At 38.2% G+C, this 15,188-nt stretch overlaps 2 protein-coding genes across 2 annotated transcripts; one reads left to right on the plus strand and one right to left on the minus strand.

The window, feature by feature from the left end:
* Positions 1 to 26: 26 nt before the first annotated feature.
* On the minus strand, positions 27 to 7,609 carry fbxl6 (F-box and leucine-rich repeat protein 6). The gene is made up of 10 exons (XM_085346475.1): positions 7,563 to 7,609; positions 4,410 to 5,009; positions 3,594 to 3,752; positions 3,458 to 3,521; positions 2,589 to 2,720; positions 2,075 to 2,182; positions 1,857 to 1,970; positions 1,076 to 1,307; positions 616 to 856; positions 27 to 487 (listed from the first exon to the last, which is right to left on the minus strand). The coding sequence occupies exons 2-10, from the start codon at positions 4,925 to 4,927 to the stop codon at positions 358 to 360; spliced, it is 1,698 nt and encodes a 565-aa protein (XP_085202601.1). The 5' UTR covers positions 4,928 to 5,009; positions 7,563 to 7,609; the 3' UTR covers positions 27 to 357.
* A 490-nt stretch (positions 7,610 to 8,099) lies between these two features.
* Positions 8,100 to 14,820, plus strand: LOC146609367 (uncharacterized). Its single transcript, XM_085346573.1, has 3 exons — positions 8,100 to 8,153; positions 11,187 to 11,253; positions 12,230 to 14,820. Exons 1-3 carry the CDS (start codon positions 8,100 to 8,102, stop codon positions 14,785 to 14,787), a joined length of 2,679 nt encoding a protein of 892 aa, XP_085202699.1. The 3' UTR covers positions 14,788 to 14,820.
* The last annotated feature ends 368 nt before the right edge of the window (positions 14,821 to 15,188 follow it).

Here is a 15,188-nt window from a genome sequence, read left to right on the forward strand (position 1 = left end):
CATTTAAAAAAAAAAGATACACGCAAATGAATATTTAGTTTTACAAATAAAATGATCTATATACAGTACTAGGTGTCACGCATTGTGTGTTGGTTATTGTCAAAACAAAAAACAAAACCCCCCACCTGACATTAATGCGGTAGTAACAGGTTTGCAAACTACTGCTTCTTGCATTCAAACACAGAAATGTCAATTTCGTACCAACAACAGACAGAAAAAATGTCTATCAAAAAAGTCCTGAGGGCAAAATATTCACATCGATTAGACAATATAACCCACAGCGAGGCCTGCATTAAGATATTCAAGTCTGCCTTGTAAACTTGGTTTCTCATTTCTGGAACCACATGAATGTGAGAGCTATTCCAATTTGTCCAGCAGCTGCCGGATGTCTTCTTGGCCACGATAAATCCTCTTTACACCTCTTGGGAGATAGCGGCAGGATGAAAGGTTGAGGTAGTCTAGAGCAGTCATTTGTCCAATGACTGGCCTGCAAAACAAAGCACAGACGTGAATGGGAACGACTGATTAATTCTCAGTTCTTTTTGGATGCACTTTGTCTAATAAAGAGGTTATTTTGGATTTGCGGCGCTACTGAGGTAAGTACAAAACAACTACCTGAGTGCACGTGGTGTAATTCTGGTCCCACTCAAGTTCAGTGAGCGCAGTGTGTCTGCCTCAGCTTGACAAAGGTAACTCATTGCTAACTCCAAGTCTTCCTCAGTGAAGAGCTGATGTGCAATGTCCAGCTGTTGCAAAGTTCGACTCCATTTTTGGGTCAACGTGTGAAGTCCTTTCTTAAGCGATGACAGCCCAACATGGCTGCTGAAATATTGTCCCCAGAACAAACATTCAAGCTCTGCCAAATACAAGACAGTAAAATAAAGCAGATAAATGTTTGAAATGGTTTTAAAATGTGAAGCCTTCAAATAATTCAGACACATTTTGTGTACAAACTGTACTAAACTGTCCTGACTCCGACTTCCAGGTCATCATAGATTCATTCTGAAAAAGCCAAACTGAGCTGCTCGGTATTGGTGACATAAAGCAAAAAGCATTAATTTCCTGACAAACATACCTAGACAGGGTAAATCTGCAAGACCAGACGCTGTGATTCGAGAACAGCCTCGCAGGTCCAGCACTCGCAGTTTGGGGGAATCGAAGAGAATGTCCCTCAAATCTCTGTCGGTCAAATAGGAAAACGATGTGGTTGCGATACAAAGCTCCTCCAGTAATGGGAAGCCTGATGTTGGGTCGATACCAAAACGCATTCCCTTATGAAGAGGTTGGACGTTCATCATTCGGAAGGTCTGATGGGAAGCAGTACGTAAGCGTCACGGGAGAACAAGTAACCTTTAGCAAAGTGCAAACTCTGCCAGTAGATAAGAAATTACAGCTACTGGCTTTAGTGCTACTTGGGCGTTTCCTTATTTTCTGTCACATACATGCTGCACAGTAGCCAAGTATAAGAGGAATAAGAACTACTTTAGACTGTCAATGAAATAAAGTCATTCTACTAGAGTCCAAGAATAAAAGGTGGAGCAGGAATTGTGAAGAACATGCTCACTTAAATAACTGTTCTGTAGCATTTCAAAAAAAAAAAAAAAAAAAAAAATCAAATTATATAAAACCAGGGTTCATAACGATAATTTCAAATGCACCTTGTTTTTTCAACCAGCAGTCAAGAACCAAGAGATCCAAAAAGTCTTTGAAAAGCTGGAATTTAAATATTAACAATAAACAATCAATCAACAATTAATAAAATGCCTGCTTTTCTTCATCTTCTTAATTAAGAGTTTAAACTTTAATGTAAAAAAGCTAATGTAGTCACACTAAAACAGAGAAGACCTTTGTTTTACCTTGAGCTTAGGGCATGCCATCTGTAGTGCCTGGATGCAAACAGGAAGTTGGCAGTCTTTACTGTCAAGCTTGGTGTTGACCTCCAGCATCTCCAAATCGGGACAGCATCCCCGCTGGAAAAACAAAAAGCAATGCTATGCATTTATTAAGCTCATTTGTCCAGTAGCACTGACTTTGTGTAGCACGTGTTTCACAAACAAAGAGAGAAAAGTCTTACAGTGATTGCAGCCAGAAGTCTGTCATTCTTTAGTCCATGACTGAACAATATTTGCCTGATCTGGCTCCCATGGTTTTCAAGATACTCAAGGAGTCCTTCAACCTGGAACTACAGCAAAAGCAAGTTATCCTGCAAATTCTCTACATGCAATCATGCCTGGATGAAAAAAGCTCTCCTTATGATATATCACCTATATTAAGTGGATGAAGTTTCTTATGAATAAAAAAAATGATAATCTGCATTGGGAAAATACCCTTAAAGCTCATATAGTTAATATAAGACAAGTAAAAACAGTTGAGATATTTTTCATCATAAATATCTGCTTATCTTGTTTAAAGTGCTTAACATTAAATTCTTGACAAACCCTTAAAGTTACACTTTAAATTTAGAGCAAGCATAGAGAAACTTTCCCTGTACTGTAAAACTGCACATTCATTGCACTGTGTAACTTCATTACACAGTGAAAGATCTTTGCATGGCTTCTATTAGAAAATCTCTACACAGGTCCACGTACCTCTGAATACTGGAGATTTAAGCTGTGCAGGGAGCGGCTGTGCAGACCGAGGCAGCGAAAGGCCGCCGCTGTCACTCCTGTGCAGTAAGAAAGCTTGAGGGAGCAAAGATCAGGGCAGTACTGCGACACAACCTGATGATGATTTCAAAAAAAGCCACATACTAAGTATTAAATAATACAGATAAACCACAATTTTAATAAAACATTTATTCCTTTATATATTGTTTTTAAGTGAACTGTAATTTATGTATGAACAGGATCCAAAATGAACAAACACCAGTGTGTGAAGGGGAGTTTCTCAGTTTAAGACGTATTTTGTATTCAGGCTTGTTAAATTTTGCCTGGTCTTGTCAGGCTAGGAAGAAAATATTTGCAACCAGTGTGGTTTTTTTTAATGTAATGTAATCAATATGCTGGAAAATCAAAAATACTCTCTGGACAAAAACAATATCCTATTGGGATATGGGGCTTATGGGATCAGATTATATTTAATGATGGACATCTTAGTTCATTTTTCACTACAGGTTGTCATCAATATGTTCACTGTAAAATATAAAAGGGAGTTACTTCAAATTGCCTCCAACAAACACCAGAAATATTCTTTAACTTTACACTCTCTAAGCTTGAGAAGCTGAAACCAACTTATTACCAAGAAAGAAAAATAATCAATGATTATCAAAACAGTTGCCAAGAAAACGTAAGTCTTGACTATTACTGTATTTTTAAAAATACATTAAGAAATGATTTTTATGTTCTTTTCTTTGAACTTGTGTGAGGAGAGCTTGTTTGTGGATTTGTATGTGTATGAATGTACTAATCATTTCAGATGAGAAGGTCTTTCAAATAATGTTTAATTCTCGATGACTTACCTCTAATGCATAATCAACGTTCTTTGTCCAGTGACACAGAGAAAAGTCTCGCAGCTGAGAGAATCTAGAAAACAACACAGTTTAGAATTCATTTACATGATTAAGACTTAAGCAAAAAGCTAAATAAAGTACAAACCTGCTGTGTGCCAGCCAGTCCAAAGTGTCCTTAATCTTCTTCTGAGTTTTTGGTAGTTGGCTCCTCCCTGGTGCAATCCAGCAGTGACCGACAGTCACTCTGTGCCACAGGATCGGACTGGAGGCAGCGGCGTTCCACAGACGACAAACTCTCCCCACCCTGCACCGAAAACACCAGGAAGAATTAAACGGTGCGGTGCTTAGGACTGTCACTTGACCTCAAGAAGGTTCTCTGGGTCGGTATGCTGGCTTCCTCACACTGAGTGTCTCTATATGTTAGCCCAGTGACACACTATCGACACTTCCAGAGTGTGCCCTGCCTCTGACCCTATGAATGACAGCTGGGATAGCCTCCAGCCTCATCACAAGTCATCATTTGTGAATTGAATTAAATGGAAGAAGATGGATTCATTGACTTTTACTTCCCAAAGTAGAGCTGAAAAATGCATATCCAACACAGCTTTTTAAATGTGAGTATCTCCTTGTTCTATCATAGTAATGTGAATGCGTTAAACTGTTCAATCGCACAAAACAAACATGTAAAGAAATTTCCTTGAAGGGCGTTTTATCAGTTTTCTTAATGTTTATCCATAAAGTTAAATAACTTACAGTCTTAATAATAATAATAGTAATAATAATAATAAAGGTTATGTAGAGAGATTCAGACTTTAAGTTATGAGATTGATATCCAAGGTATTGAAGTAAGTGAAAGATAATTAACTTGCATGAAATGATTTTGATTAAAATAGTGTATGCAACATTTCAGTCTTAATCTCATAGGTTTAATTACAAATAAATCACATGTACGACACAATACCTGCATAAAAAGGGCACTGCTCCCTCTTGAATGACCACAATCTGAAAAATATTAATTAGCATCTCCTCAGGCAGGCTGTGGCCCCATCTGTGGTCGTCTTCTTCCTGAGTTATAAAGAAATTTGCGACTTTTTCTTCTTTTTCTATAACTGGTTTACTTTCCAGTTTGGGCTTGGCATTGACTGGCTTCTTTTTCTTGACCTGACTGGCTTTCCCTTTTCCTTTTGCCAACTTCTTCTTTTTGCTCCCCTTCTTTTTCTTAAGAGTCCACACTGACCCGTCATACTGGGAGGTGGAACTCGATATAACGAGAAGCATATCTTCCCCTTGATGGACAGTATAACCAGGCCGGGCAGGTCTGGACACTCGAGCCTTTTTGTGCTTCTTTTTTGCTTTGGCATCTGCAGCTCTTTTCAAAGATGCCTTTTTTGGTCTTGCTCCAGCATCTCCTTGAGCTGATGATGCACCTTCCTCTTTTCCCTGATTCTGTGTTGAGGCTTCTGCTTCAGATGCATCCATAGTTGCTGCTATCTTGAGTTTACAGTGAGATTAAATCCAGGAAAACCAGTTATCAGCATGATAGTCTCATAGGTGGTAATGTCTGGAATGAGAAGCAGATCAAGATAAGTCTGTGAGAGTAATCTGATCTCCACTGGGGGTAAAACAAAACACACATAGTGAAGTGAGAAAAGTGGCAACAAAAACAAAACTGTAAAAGTCACGTCTAAATTATGGTTAGATAAAGTGAACGAGGATGTATCAACATGACTTTAAATTGACCTCCCTATTTGCATATTGTAGACTGCACATAAAATATCAGATTGCTTAAGAATTGATTGTTCAGAACTCCCAATATTTAGACACAAAATTCCCACTCAGCTGTACAGATGCAAAACACCCTGCACCAGGTCTGTTTCTGCAAATAAGTAATGAGGAGTTTTTATACACAGAAATATACACAGAACACTTGTAACTATTCACAATAGGTAATCTCACTAAAGTAAAAGTTCGAATAACTACACAGTTGGCATGCTCAGAGTTGAACAGGTTTGTTGATAAAAGTCTTTCTTGACGAGCTTGGGTGTGTCAATAGATGGGGGAAGAGATTTGGTGTGAAAATGTGTTGTTTTCCTCTGCAGAGGATACATTTTTGTGACATACTGCTCCATCTGTAAACTTTACTTAGACTACAGACATCTGTTTTTAAACTAAGACATCTGATGTATTTTGATAACAAAGGGTAAGCAAATTACAGCTGCAGGGTTCAAAATAACTAGTGGCCCACTGGGGCCAGTTTCCATGTATCAATTCACTGGCCAAAAATGAACCGACAAATTAGTATTTTTTTCATGCAGGTAGTATTTGAAAAGTGCGACTAAATAAAGCAGAGCTGTCTGTATGCAGTCTGTTTATTCAGTTTGAAATGATCGTTAAAAAAAGGCAGATTTTATAGCCGAAGGCTAACAGCTGTGATTCCTGCAGGGAAAGAGGGCTAGATAATGTTATACATGACAATTATTTTACAGCTTTAGCTACCATTTACTTGGGAGATGTAACTTTATAAAATATAAGTCTACTATTATTTTATACTACATTATTAAAGATAGAGCTTCCAGTATTGAAAACAATTAAATTGGCTTCTTTGGGTCATTAAAAATATTGTAGAGGCCAGTGAAAGTTTGTTATACAGGCCCGTAAGTCAAAACGTGGTATTGTGAATAGTGAACATTAACAGGCTTTTTTTCTGATTTTTTTAATTAATTCTACACAAGCTGAAATATTCAAAGCCAATATATGATAGTTAAAGCTGGGATAACATATAAATACAAAAATCTACTGTGGTATGACCAAACATCTAGAAAGTTGCTATTTATGTTAGTCACCTTCTTTACCTGCTTCCATCTGCCTCCATCTCACCCTCTCCCTACCATCATCTGTCACACCCACCCTTCTGTATGTCCTCCTTCAATGCATCCATGGATCTCCTCTGCAGTCTTCCTCCTGTCTGGCATTTCCATATTCAGCATCCCTTGTAAAATATATTCACTATCCCTCCGCTGCACATGCCCAAACCATTTTTAGCTTTGCCTATCAAACGTGTTCTCCAAATGACTGTCCCTCTGATATCCATCCTAGTCCCTTCCAAAGAAAATCTTCCAACTCTAACACCTTCAGCTCCAACATCTTCAAACCATAAATCCTAGCAGGTCTCACTACCATCTTGTAAACCTTCCATTTAAGTCTTGCTGCTATGCTTCTGTCACAAATCACCCCATCTCCACCCACTCCATCTTCTTCATCTCTCTTGTGCACTGTCCTTAGGATGATTGACCCCAGGTATTTAAACTAACACTAACTTCACTAACTCTATACCTTGCAACTTCTCTATCACACCAGTCTCCATCTCATTCACAAACGTGGATATGTCTAGCTTCTGCTGACTTTCATTTCTCTTAAGAGCATAGCTCCACCTCTCCAAACTCACTTACACCTTCTACCTACCTTCACTACATCTCACATTGTCCTCTGCAAATATCACAATGATGACCACATCTATAACAATGCCGAGTTGTTACAGCCACATGAAGCCAAGGATCCAATATTGCGCTGCAGAACTGTAATTTATTTAATTTGTCCCTGTTTTCTATTGTTTGGAGTTTCAATGTGGGGTACAGTAACTGCATCCTGAAAGAGGCTAAGGTGGATTTTACTGAATGCATTTGTAGTTTTGTTGTTGTTTTATGTAACGATATGAGCCATATTAACAGAAATTTGTTGCTCACGTTTGCTAACAAGCCGTTTTCCACTTCAAAACTGCGCGCGCATGTTCATTGTTTGCAAACAGAAAACGGCTCTACCGACGACTTTATGTGAAGCACGAGAAATGACGATCAAACACAATATATTAACATTTTATTATTACTAAGCTCTTACCTACCTAGCCATCGTTTAGAGAGTTAGCTAACGCTACCTGACACCAGTTAACTGAGCTAGTTCCCACAAATCGCCCTGGAGCACAATATGACAAAATACGGCATGGAAATCATTGCGACGGCGGCAGTAAGCATTATCAGAGCCTGTCGATAATTAAACAAATGTTATTAACAGAAATGCTTTTTAAACAATACATTCATAAATTGCTGTTTTACATTACCTGCCGCTAGATCACGAAGACAACTGCAATAAGTGGACCCATAATGCACTTCGCATTGTTGGTATTTTTTTTTAAACAAAAAACTTTATTAAATGTCTTCAAGTAACAAAATATTACGGTCGTTATAACACATTCAGCTGCAATTCCACGCAGACTAAATATAAATATATATTTTAAAAAAAAACTTTAAATCATTTATTTACTTTTAGAGTTGCATTTCCCACAAAACTGAGAGCATTTAAAAAAATCCACCTACTCATTATGAAAAAATAAATAAAAATTTAAAATCATTATTTGCATAGAAACACGCAATTTAACAATAAATATATAAAAGTGCAGTCTTTTCAATGAAAACTAACATCCTATAGGATAACACGTTAACCAACAACACAGTTAAAGTTGAAAATCTGTCGTTCCCAGTTTCTTCTTCTGTGGGGCTTCACGGCCGTTTCGCAGCAATGATTCGTTGAGACCTCGACAAATGCCCGCCTTCTGTAAAACCAGCCAATCGTTGCAGCGCACGGTCTCCACCCCTTCATGGTGTATTCTGAGAGGGAGCGTGTCCCAGGCGCCTGGTATTTTTGTTTCTGGGTAAGAACTTGTACTACTAAATCATAGATTTACAGCGCATACAGTTCAAATTATTTGGGAACGCTACAGAACCCAGCACATCTTTCTGCTCAGGTATTAATCACGGATTATTGCACTTTTGCATGCTTAGTTTTGTGCTAGTAAAGTAGGTGCTAATAGTAGCATGTTGCTCAGAAGGCTAGCATTAGCATGTAGATTTAGTCCAGCATTAGCATTCACTTAGAGATGTAGCTACAATCCTTTTTTTCCGAAAAACCTGCTTATAACGCCATTAAATCACAGGAATAGTCACATATTTCGATGTATTTATACATGTTAGGGATTAATTATGCATGTTTACTGATAATAAAACACACATAGTATCCAATAAGGATTCTTTACATAGCTTAGCCCCTCTCACAAGATAAATTAGTATGTGATATACATGTTCGTCATACAAGTGCACTTAAATATATTATTTCTGCAGAATGTTTAGTTGTTGTTTTGTACTTTTGATCTGCTATGACATGCACCCCTGTAGTATTTAACAGCCATAGATATGGTAATTTTATTTATTCATCTATATTTTGACTAGTTATAATTACAGACCAACTTTTTAGAAATTCACTTTGATAAGTAACATCTATAATTAGATACCCAGAGATCTTTTTTATTTTTTCAAAATGTTATTAATAACTTTGTCTTTGCATAACTTTAATAGCTAGTCAAAAACTTATAACTGACATGTATTCAAACACCATTGCAGGCATTTATATTTAATATTTTTATTTTATAATTTACATGTTTGTTACCTACTTTAGACTAGTTGTAGTTCTCTTTAATTCAGTTTTAATCAGTTAAAAATAATTATGATGATCACTTAAGTTGCTCCTGAAAACAGTGTTTACTGTAGATCATTAAATGTTATTTGAGAAGTAAAAATTAAACTATGAATATGTCGTTTTGGAATTTTAACTAGTTAGAATATATGTCACACAGTTTTGTAACATTACATTTTTTACTAGTACCAGCTATATTTAGAAAAATGGGTAATGGGTACAACAAATCACTGTAACATATGTAAACATATGTGGAAATGTAATATACAAGGTAAAAACTGAGTTTCTACAATTCTAACAAGTTTGAAAGTCAATGTTTGATAGGACCATCTATATTCTTCAATGCAGCCTTGATTGTTTTAGACATGCTTTATTGTCATTTCTTTAAGAAATCTTCTCCAGGCTTCTTGAAGGGCATTCAAAGGTTTTCTTTGGAAGTTGCTTGCTCTTTGTTCCGTTCTCTGCCAATATCATCCCACACTGCTTCAGTGATGTTGAGGTCAGCCTGTGACTGATGTGATGGATATGATGTGTGCTTTTCTATCCAGGTGTGCTTTTACTACATTGACAGGGATCATTGTCATGCTGAAAAATGAAGTTGTAGCCAATCAGATGCTTTCCAAATTGTATCGCATTGTGGTAAAAATCTGTGTGCATTCTATCAGTTTTGACAAGATCCAGCTTCCTCAGATTTATTAAAGACACAACGCACACCATGCTGAGATGTACTATATCTCAGCATATATGTTTGGACAACAGCTCTTTTGGAATCACCTTGTTCATCCAAAAATACTATTATATGTCTGTCAGACTGTGCTATCATTGTCATTTTTCATAAGCTCAAACAAACTAAAACTAAATGACAACACATAATGTTTTGTGACAGGCTGCTAATAAGTAGTCTGATATGTATAAACATGCTGTCATCGCTTCACTTAGGTTTGTTTTTATACTCAAATAATTCAATAATTAAGCTAAATGGCTTGAAAACAAAAATACTCTGAAGGTGGTACAGAAATGGATGAAAATGCTCCCAGTGTCCAAAGAAACACTTTGAAAGAGCTTCAGAAAGCCTGGTAGTGTTGAAAACCACTTTAAAAATTACAGGAAAGTCTGGTTGAGACAACACACAAAGAGATTGGGGGGGGGGGGGGGGGGGGTTGAATCACAGATGAACAAATGAACTGGGCATATGCTTGATAAAATACAGACATATTAGAAATGTAGTTGCTGATATATGCAGTTCTTACAAGTGAAAAGTAAACTGTTTCTCTGTGTGAAAATGTAATTTTGTAAAAACAAAGAATTTAATGTGTTTTGTTTGAAAGTCAGATTGTTAGTAATCAGTCTGATTGATTAACTGAAAAGATTCAATTTAGTAACATGAAATTTTATTATAATGAGAATAAAATATAAACAACTTGTTTTCTTTTTTAGGGAATACAGAGTGTCAGTGTTGTTTCTTTGCAGATGCTTAAAGCAAAGTCTCACATTTGTCTGAAAAAACTCAGGCCAAATATTTTCATCTTTATTAGAGTTATGTCAAATTTCAGGTCCATTCTGAAATAATAGTTTTCTGAAAAAAGCATTTTAATGGATGATGGTAGTGGTGTTGAGCCATAGTACCCTAAATATTCGAAGGGCCGTGCTCAAGTAGTTTTCCAGATAGTGAAATTTCAAATTCCCTCTGAAAAGATGAAAACTAATGACAGTAGGGACCTGAAATTTTTAACACTAATGTGATTTTTTTCAGAGAAATTTGACATGGCCTGGATCCAAGACATTTTATGAAAATACAAAACATAAAATAAAACGACATGATGCGATAAGGAAATGGTTGTTACTTGTTGTTTGTGCCATGATGCACTTTTTCTCACTGTGATGTATTAGAACTATTACTCTTTATGGGTTTTAGTAGGGGAAGATAAAAAATGTGCAAGAAAAACTTAAATAATTATTATTAAGATCATAACATTTTGAAATATCAGCTACAGTTTTAACTGTTTAGTTTCAGTCATTCATCTTCATACAAATTTAGGACAAATTTGTCATTGTAAAAGCAGGGAAACGTTCTCGTCCACTGTTATTTTGTTTGGTCTGTCAGATCTTAATCATGCTGATTTGTCATGCATTATCCATCCAGTTTTTGTCTTGAAAGCGTCGTCTTCTGTAGACTGAGGACTGAAGAATTTCATCTCTGTCTCTTTTAAAACAGCATACAATGGAGGATGGTCAAGATTTTTCTCTTTGTGGGAAAGCAGCTGTGACTGAAGCCAATCTAAGTAAGTCTGAATGCATTGCAAGTAAACAGCTACTTAGTAAAGCTTGTATTTAAGTCACTTTTGCTGATAAACCTTCACATAGTGACTGTGCCTAATACTAGGGCTGCACGATTAATCGTTAGAAAATCGCGATCTCGATTCATACTTATGTGCGATCTCATTTCCAAATGACAACGATTAAAAAAAAAGAAAAAAAGATGACGACGACGATTGTACCTCATTTTGATCCGGGACGTAATCTGTATGAAAACAAGCGCTCACTCTTCCTGCTCAACAAATGACAAGGGCGGAGCCTTATACCACGTGATACAGAAGCTGTGCCGTGTGATGCTAAAATTAGCAGGGAAAAAAAACAACGGCGAGCACGTCAGGGATGACGAGAAAGTGACAGGAGAAAATCCGTCCCGGTCAACCACCCAAACATCAATAACGGGAACCTTATACAGCGCTTCCCTATACCCGTCGAACTCCCGCAGGCACAAAGAAATTACAGAGGCTATCACTTATCACCTGACCAAAGATATGGCTCCCATCAACACTGTGCAAAACGAGGGATTTAGGAAAATGATCAACACCCTAGACAAACGCTACACAGTGCCGTCCCGCAACTATTTTTCTATTGTTGCACTACCTGCTCTATACACGCAGTGTCGAGCAACGGTGGAGACGGAATTTCAAGCAGTACAACATTTTGCGGCAACAACAAAACGTGAGACATTTGTTGTTTTTATGTTTATTTATTGTTTTTATGTTCAGTCTCAACTGTTACGAAGTTGATGTGCAGTTAATAAGTGCAATAAATATTTATACTGGAAAAGAAAATCGTGAGAGAATCGTGATCTCAATTCTAAGCCAAAAAATCGTGATTCTCATTTTATGCAAAATCGTGCAGCCCTACCTAATACCAGTTCATTTAAAAAGCCTTACCTCTTCGTAAAGGTTTACATTTCTGATTACTTTGATTTCTATTTTTCAGGAGATGAATACTACTGGAAGCTCGTTGCGGACTTCATTGGTCCTCAATCAGGAGAAGAATTAGAGCTTGAAAAGGGCCCCTGCAAGAACAGATTTATGATCCAAGTAGGACTTTTGAGAGAGGACAATAATTTTCCGTGGATCGCCATTGTGGATTGGCTCAAGAGGATCTTCCCCGCACATCAGTCAGCAGATTTTCGCCGTTTGATTGGAAGAGGCATTGCCACAACACTGAGTCTTGGATATGATGCAAGGCTGGTCTTCCTGGAATCAGATGTCAATTTTAATTTTGTTGGACCAATATGTGATAGCATTGGAGTCGAGCGGCAAGATCTTTTGGAAATGAGAGATTTTTCAGATCGGGCAAAGTCGATCGAAGTCACAAACGGCTTGATTCTTGAACTAAGCAACTTTGTGAGCAGGGAGAAAATTTCCCCAATTGTTCTAGTAAGTTGGCTTAGAAACTTCAACTCACAGTACTGTAAGAATGGCAATGTTCAAAGGGCATATCAAGTCCTCAAAGCCAAAATAAAAAAGTTAAAGGCGTTTTGCTGCAATTCAGAAACAAGAAGTAACAGGAGGAATGCATTGGTTGAAAATATGCTTCAAAGTCCGTTTGAACTGGTTCAGATAAAAGAGCCAAAGCTTATTGTAAAGAAACGCATGAGAAGAGATGAGAGCATATATTATGAAAAAGTTATAATCAAAGAGGAAGACGAGATTTTTGAAATCATGGAAAGTGAGGAGCCTGAGATGGACAGAGATGAAATACGAGGACAAAACGATCATGCTGCTGTACATAGAAATTATGAGGATATGGATGTTTCCAACAGTGGAGACGAAACCTCGGGTAACACAGCAGAGTCTATGACTGTTCTTGACATCGCAATGCTGACTGTCCATAAACTGTCCAGTGTGTACAGTGGGAAAACAGAAGTGTGCAAGCAGGTTTCCCTGGATCTCCTTAAAAATCAGTACGCTCTGACATTCAAAGACAATCCAGCTATGGCAGTGTTTGAGAAGAAGCTCGAGGCAATGCATGAACACATTTCCCTTGTCTCTCCTGTCATGTTTCTAAACTACAATGCCAATTTCCTCGTTGATGTTCACGATGTAGTGGAACAGCACATATTTGACTTTGAAAAGGAGATCATTGAGTCAGCGGGAGAGAAACTAGGCCGTGATAAGCTCCCTAAATTCAAGAACTTTGTCAATTTTCCAGAAAGCGCCACCTCACGGTATATTCACATGGCTTGTGATATCCTGAGCCCTCGCACCCCCGAGAAGAAAAACTACAGGAAGTACTGGGTGGCTTTCTGTGAGGAAAAGAATAATCCCTCCAGACTGGCGGTAAATCACTCAAACAGATTCAACACCTACTTTGAAGCTGCTGCGGGTCTTATCCACCACCACAAAGAGATCGCTCTCTTCTTCTCAGATTTGCTGTCGCTGAACAATGATAAATGCCCGAACATTATTCTGGAGAGTGTTGCCGCAGATGCGAACGACACTGTGATTCAGAGCCTCGTATGTGTTCTGGCAATTGTGTACTGCAAAATCCTCGGTCCTTACTGGCAGCTTCTGAAGAGTGGAGGAGAGTACGCTCTCTACAGCCAGTACTTACTCTATCTCTACCAAAAATTTCTCGATTGGTCCAAAGATCCTTCAACTCTGCTGGAACCAGAGGAGGCTACGGATGTCTTTCTGCAGTACCCACTGCAAGAGAAAACCTTTGACGGAGTGTTTCACTACTGTGGGCAGTGGCACACGAATCGAGATCTGATCAGAGCTTGCTTGAAGAGGACGATAAAGGTGATTGCTTCAGTCACTGAAGAACACCTCAAGGATTTTCTGCCAGGAGGAAAATTTTCCCAAATTCCTTCCACCAATTTGAGCTTGCAGTTGGTCAGTTGCACATTCTCTGTTTTGATGGCGGAGTACCCCTTTGGCCACACATACCCCTACAAGAGGAAAAGGCCTGAGAAGTCAACAAAGTACTCTGTAGATGAGAACTTGTCATCAGGCAGCTCCCAAGAAGACAAATACCAATTTGCTTCATCTGATGAGAGCTCTGACGACTCTGACTTTTCCATTTTGGAAGTTAGAAGGAGGACCTCAAAAGAAACCCGCAGTCCACAGATGAGAAAAGGTTATGCCAGCAAAATAGAAAAGGCAATAAAGGTGTACGAGGAGATAGAGGAGAACATGGACAGGGATTACATAATAGCTCAAGTGAATAGAAACGGAGGGCCATGCAAAACTCAGCAGGATGTCGATAAAATGATGCTGCGTTTCGATGGAAAATCCCGAGCTGAGAAACGGGAGGGGCTGCGCTGCGAGATCGTGTATCAGAAAATGATTCTGAACAACACAAACTCTCACCTGGATATGGTTTTCCACAACAGCACACAAATGGCACTGAAGCTGAAGCTTGCACTTCCGCGCGTAAAGCCTGGCTACTCTATCGTTTTGGCGCCTAGAAGGACCAAAAAGAAGCCGGTGCTCCAGGACACGACGGAAGCTGCGACCGGTCCGAGTCAAAGCAGCAGCGGCACATGAGTGCTTTAACTGTATGATATCTAGAGAAGAGGTCAAGAGGATGAAATCTTATCATGTGACTTCCTCATGTGACTGCATGGCTTCGGACTAAGCAAAAACACACTTATCACATAATGTATTATTTTGTACATGCCATTAGTTGGAAAGACTGGATATTTTTATAAGTTTTTTTTTTTTTTTTGCGATAATGTCGATGAGTTTGTAACTAATCCTTACATAAAAGATGTGAAATTGACCACTGTCAAATTATTTTACTTAATTTATCAACCAAACGACAAAATGTCTGGATGTTGTTGTTGGTGACCTCGTGTTTGTCAGATCTGAAGGGCATTTGTGTTTGTATCACAAGCCTCAGTGTGAGTGAGTTAATCAGCGACAGTTAGTCGTGTCAAGTTGAGCTG

This window comes from Diplotaxodon limnothrissa, linkage group LG22 (genome assembly GCF_057381915.1).
Source record: "Diplotaxodon limnothrissa isolate DT_005_m linkage group LG22, D_limnothrissa_male_GT1.1, whole genome shotgun sequence".
NCBI lineage: Eukaryota > Metazoa > Chordata > Actinopteri > Cichliformes > Cichlidae > Diplotaxodon > Diplotaxodon limnothrissa.

Excerpts from the sequence above, each read along its gene's own strand:
- fbxl6 (XM_085346475.1), bottom strand. The coding sequence starts at position 4,927 with ATGGATGCATCTGAAGCAGAAGCCTCAACACAGAATCAGGGAAAAGAG. Across the intron at positions 3,522-3,593 it reads GACTGGCTGGCACACAGCAG|ATTCTCTCAGCTGCGAGACT; the intron begins GTTTGTACTTTA and ends GTTGTTTTCTAG. Across the intron at positions 857-1,075 it reads TGCAGATTTACCCTGTCTAG|AGCTTGAATGTTTGTTCTGG; the intron begins GTATGTTTGTCA and ends TGTATTTGGCAG.
- LOC146609367 (XM_085346573.1), top strand. The coding sequence starts at position 8,100 with ATGGTGTATTCTGAGAGGGAGCGTGTCCCAGGCGCCTGGTATTTTTGT. Across the intron at positions 8,154-11,186 it reads CCTGGTATTTTTGTTTCTGG|CATACAATGGAGGATGGTCA; the intron begins GTAAGAACTTGT and ends CTTTTAAAACAG. Across the intron at positions 11,254-12,229 it reads TGTGACTGAAGCCAATCTAA|GAGATGAATACTACTGGAAG; the intron begins GTAAGTCTGAAT and ends TCTATTTTTCAG.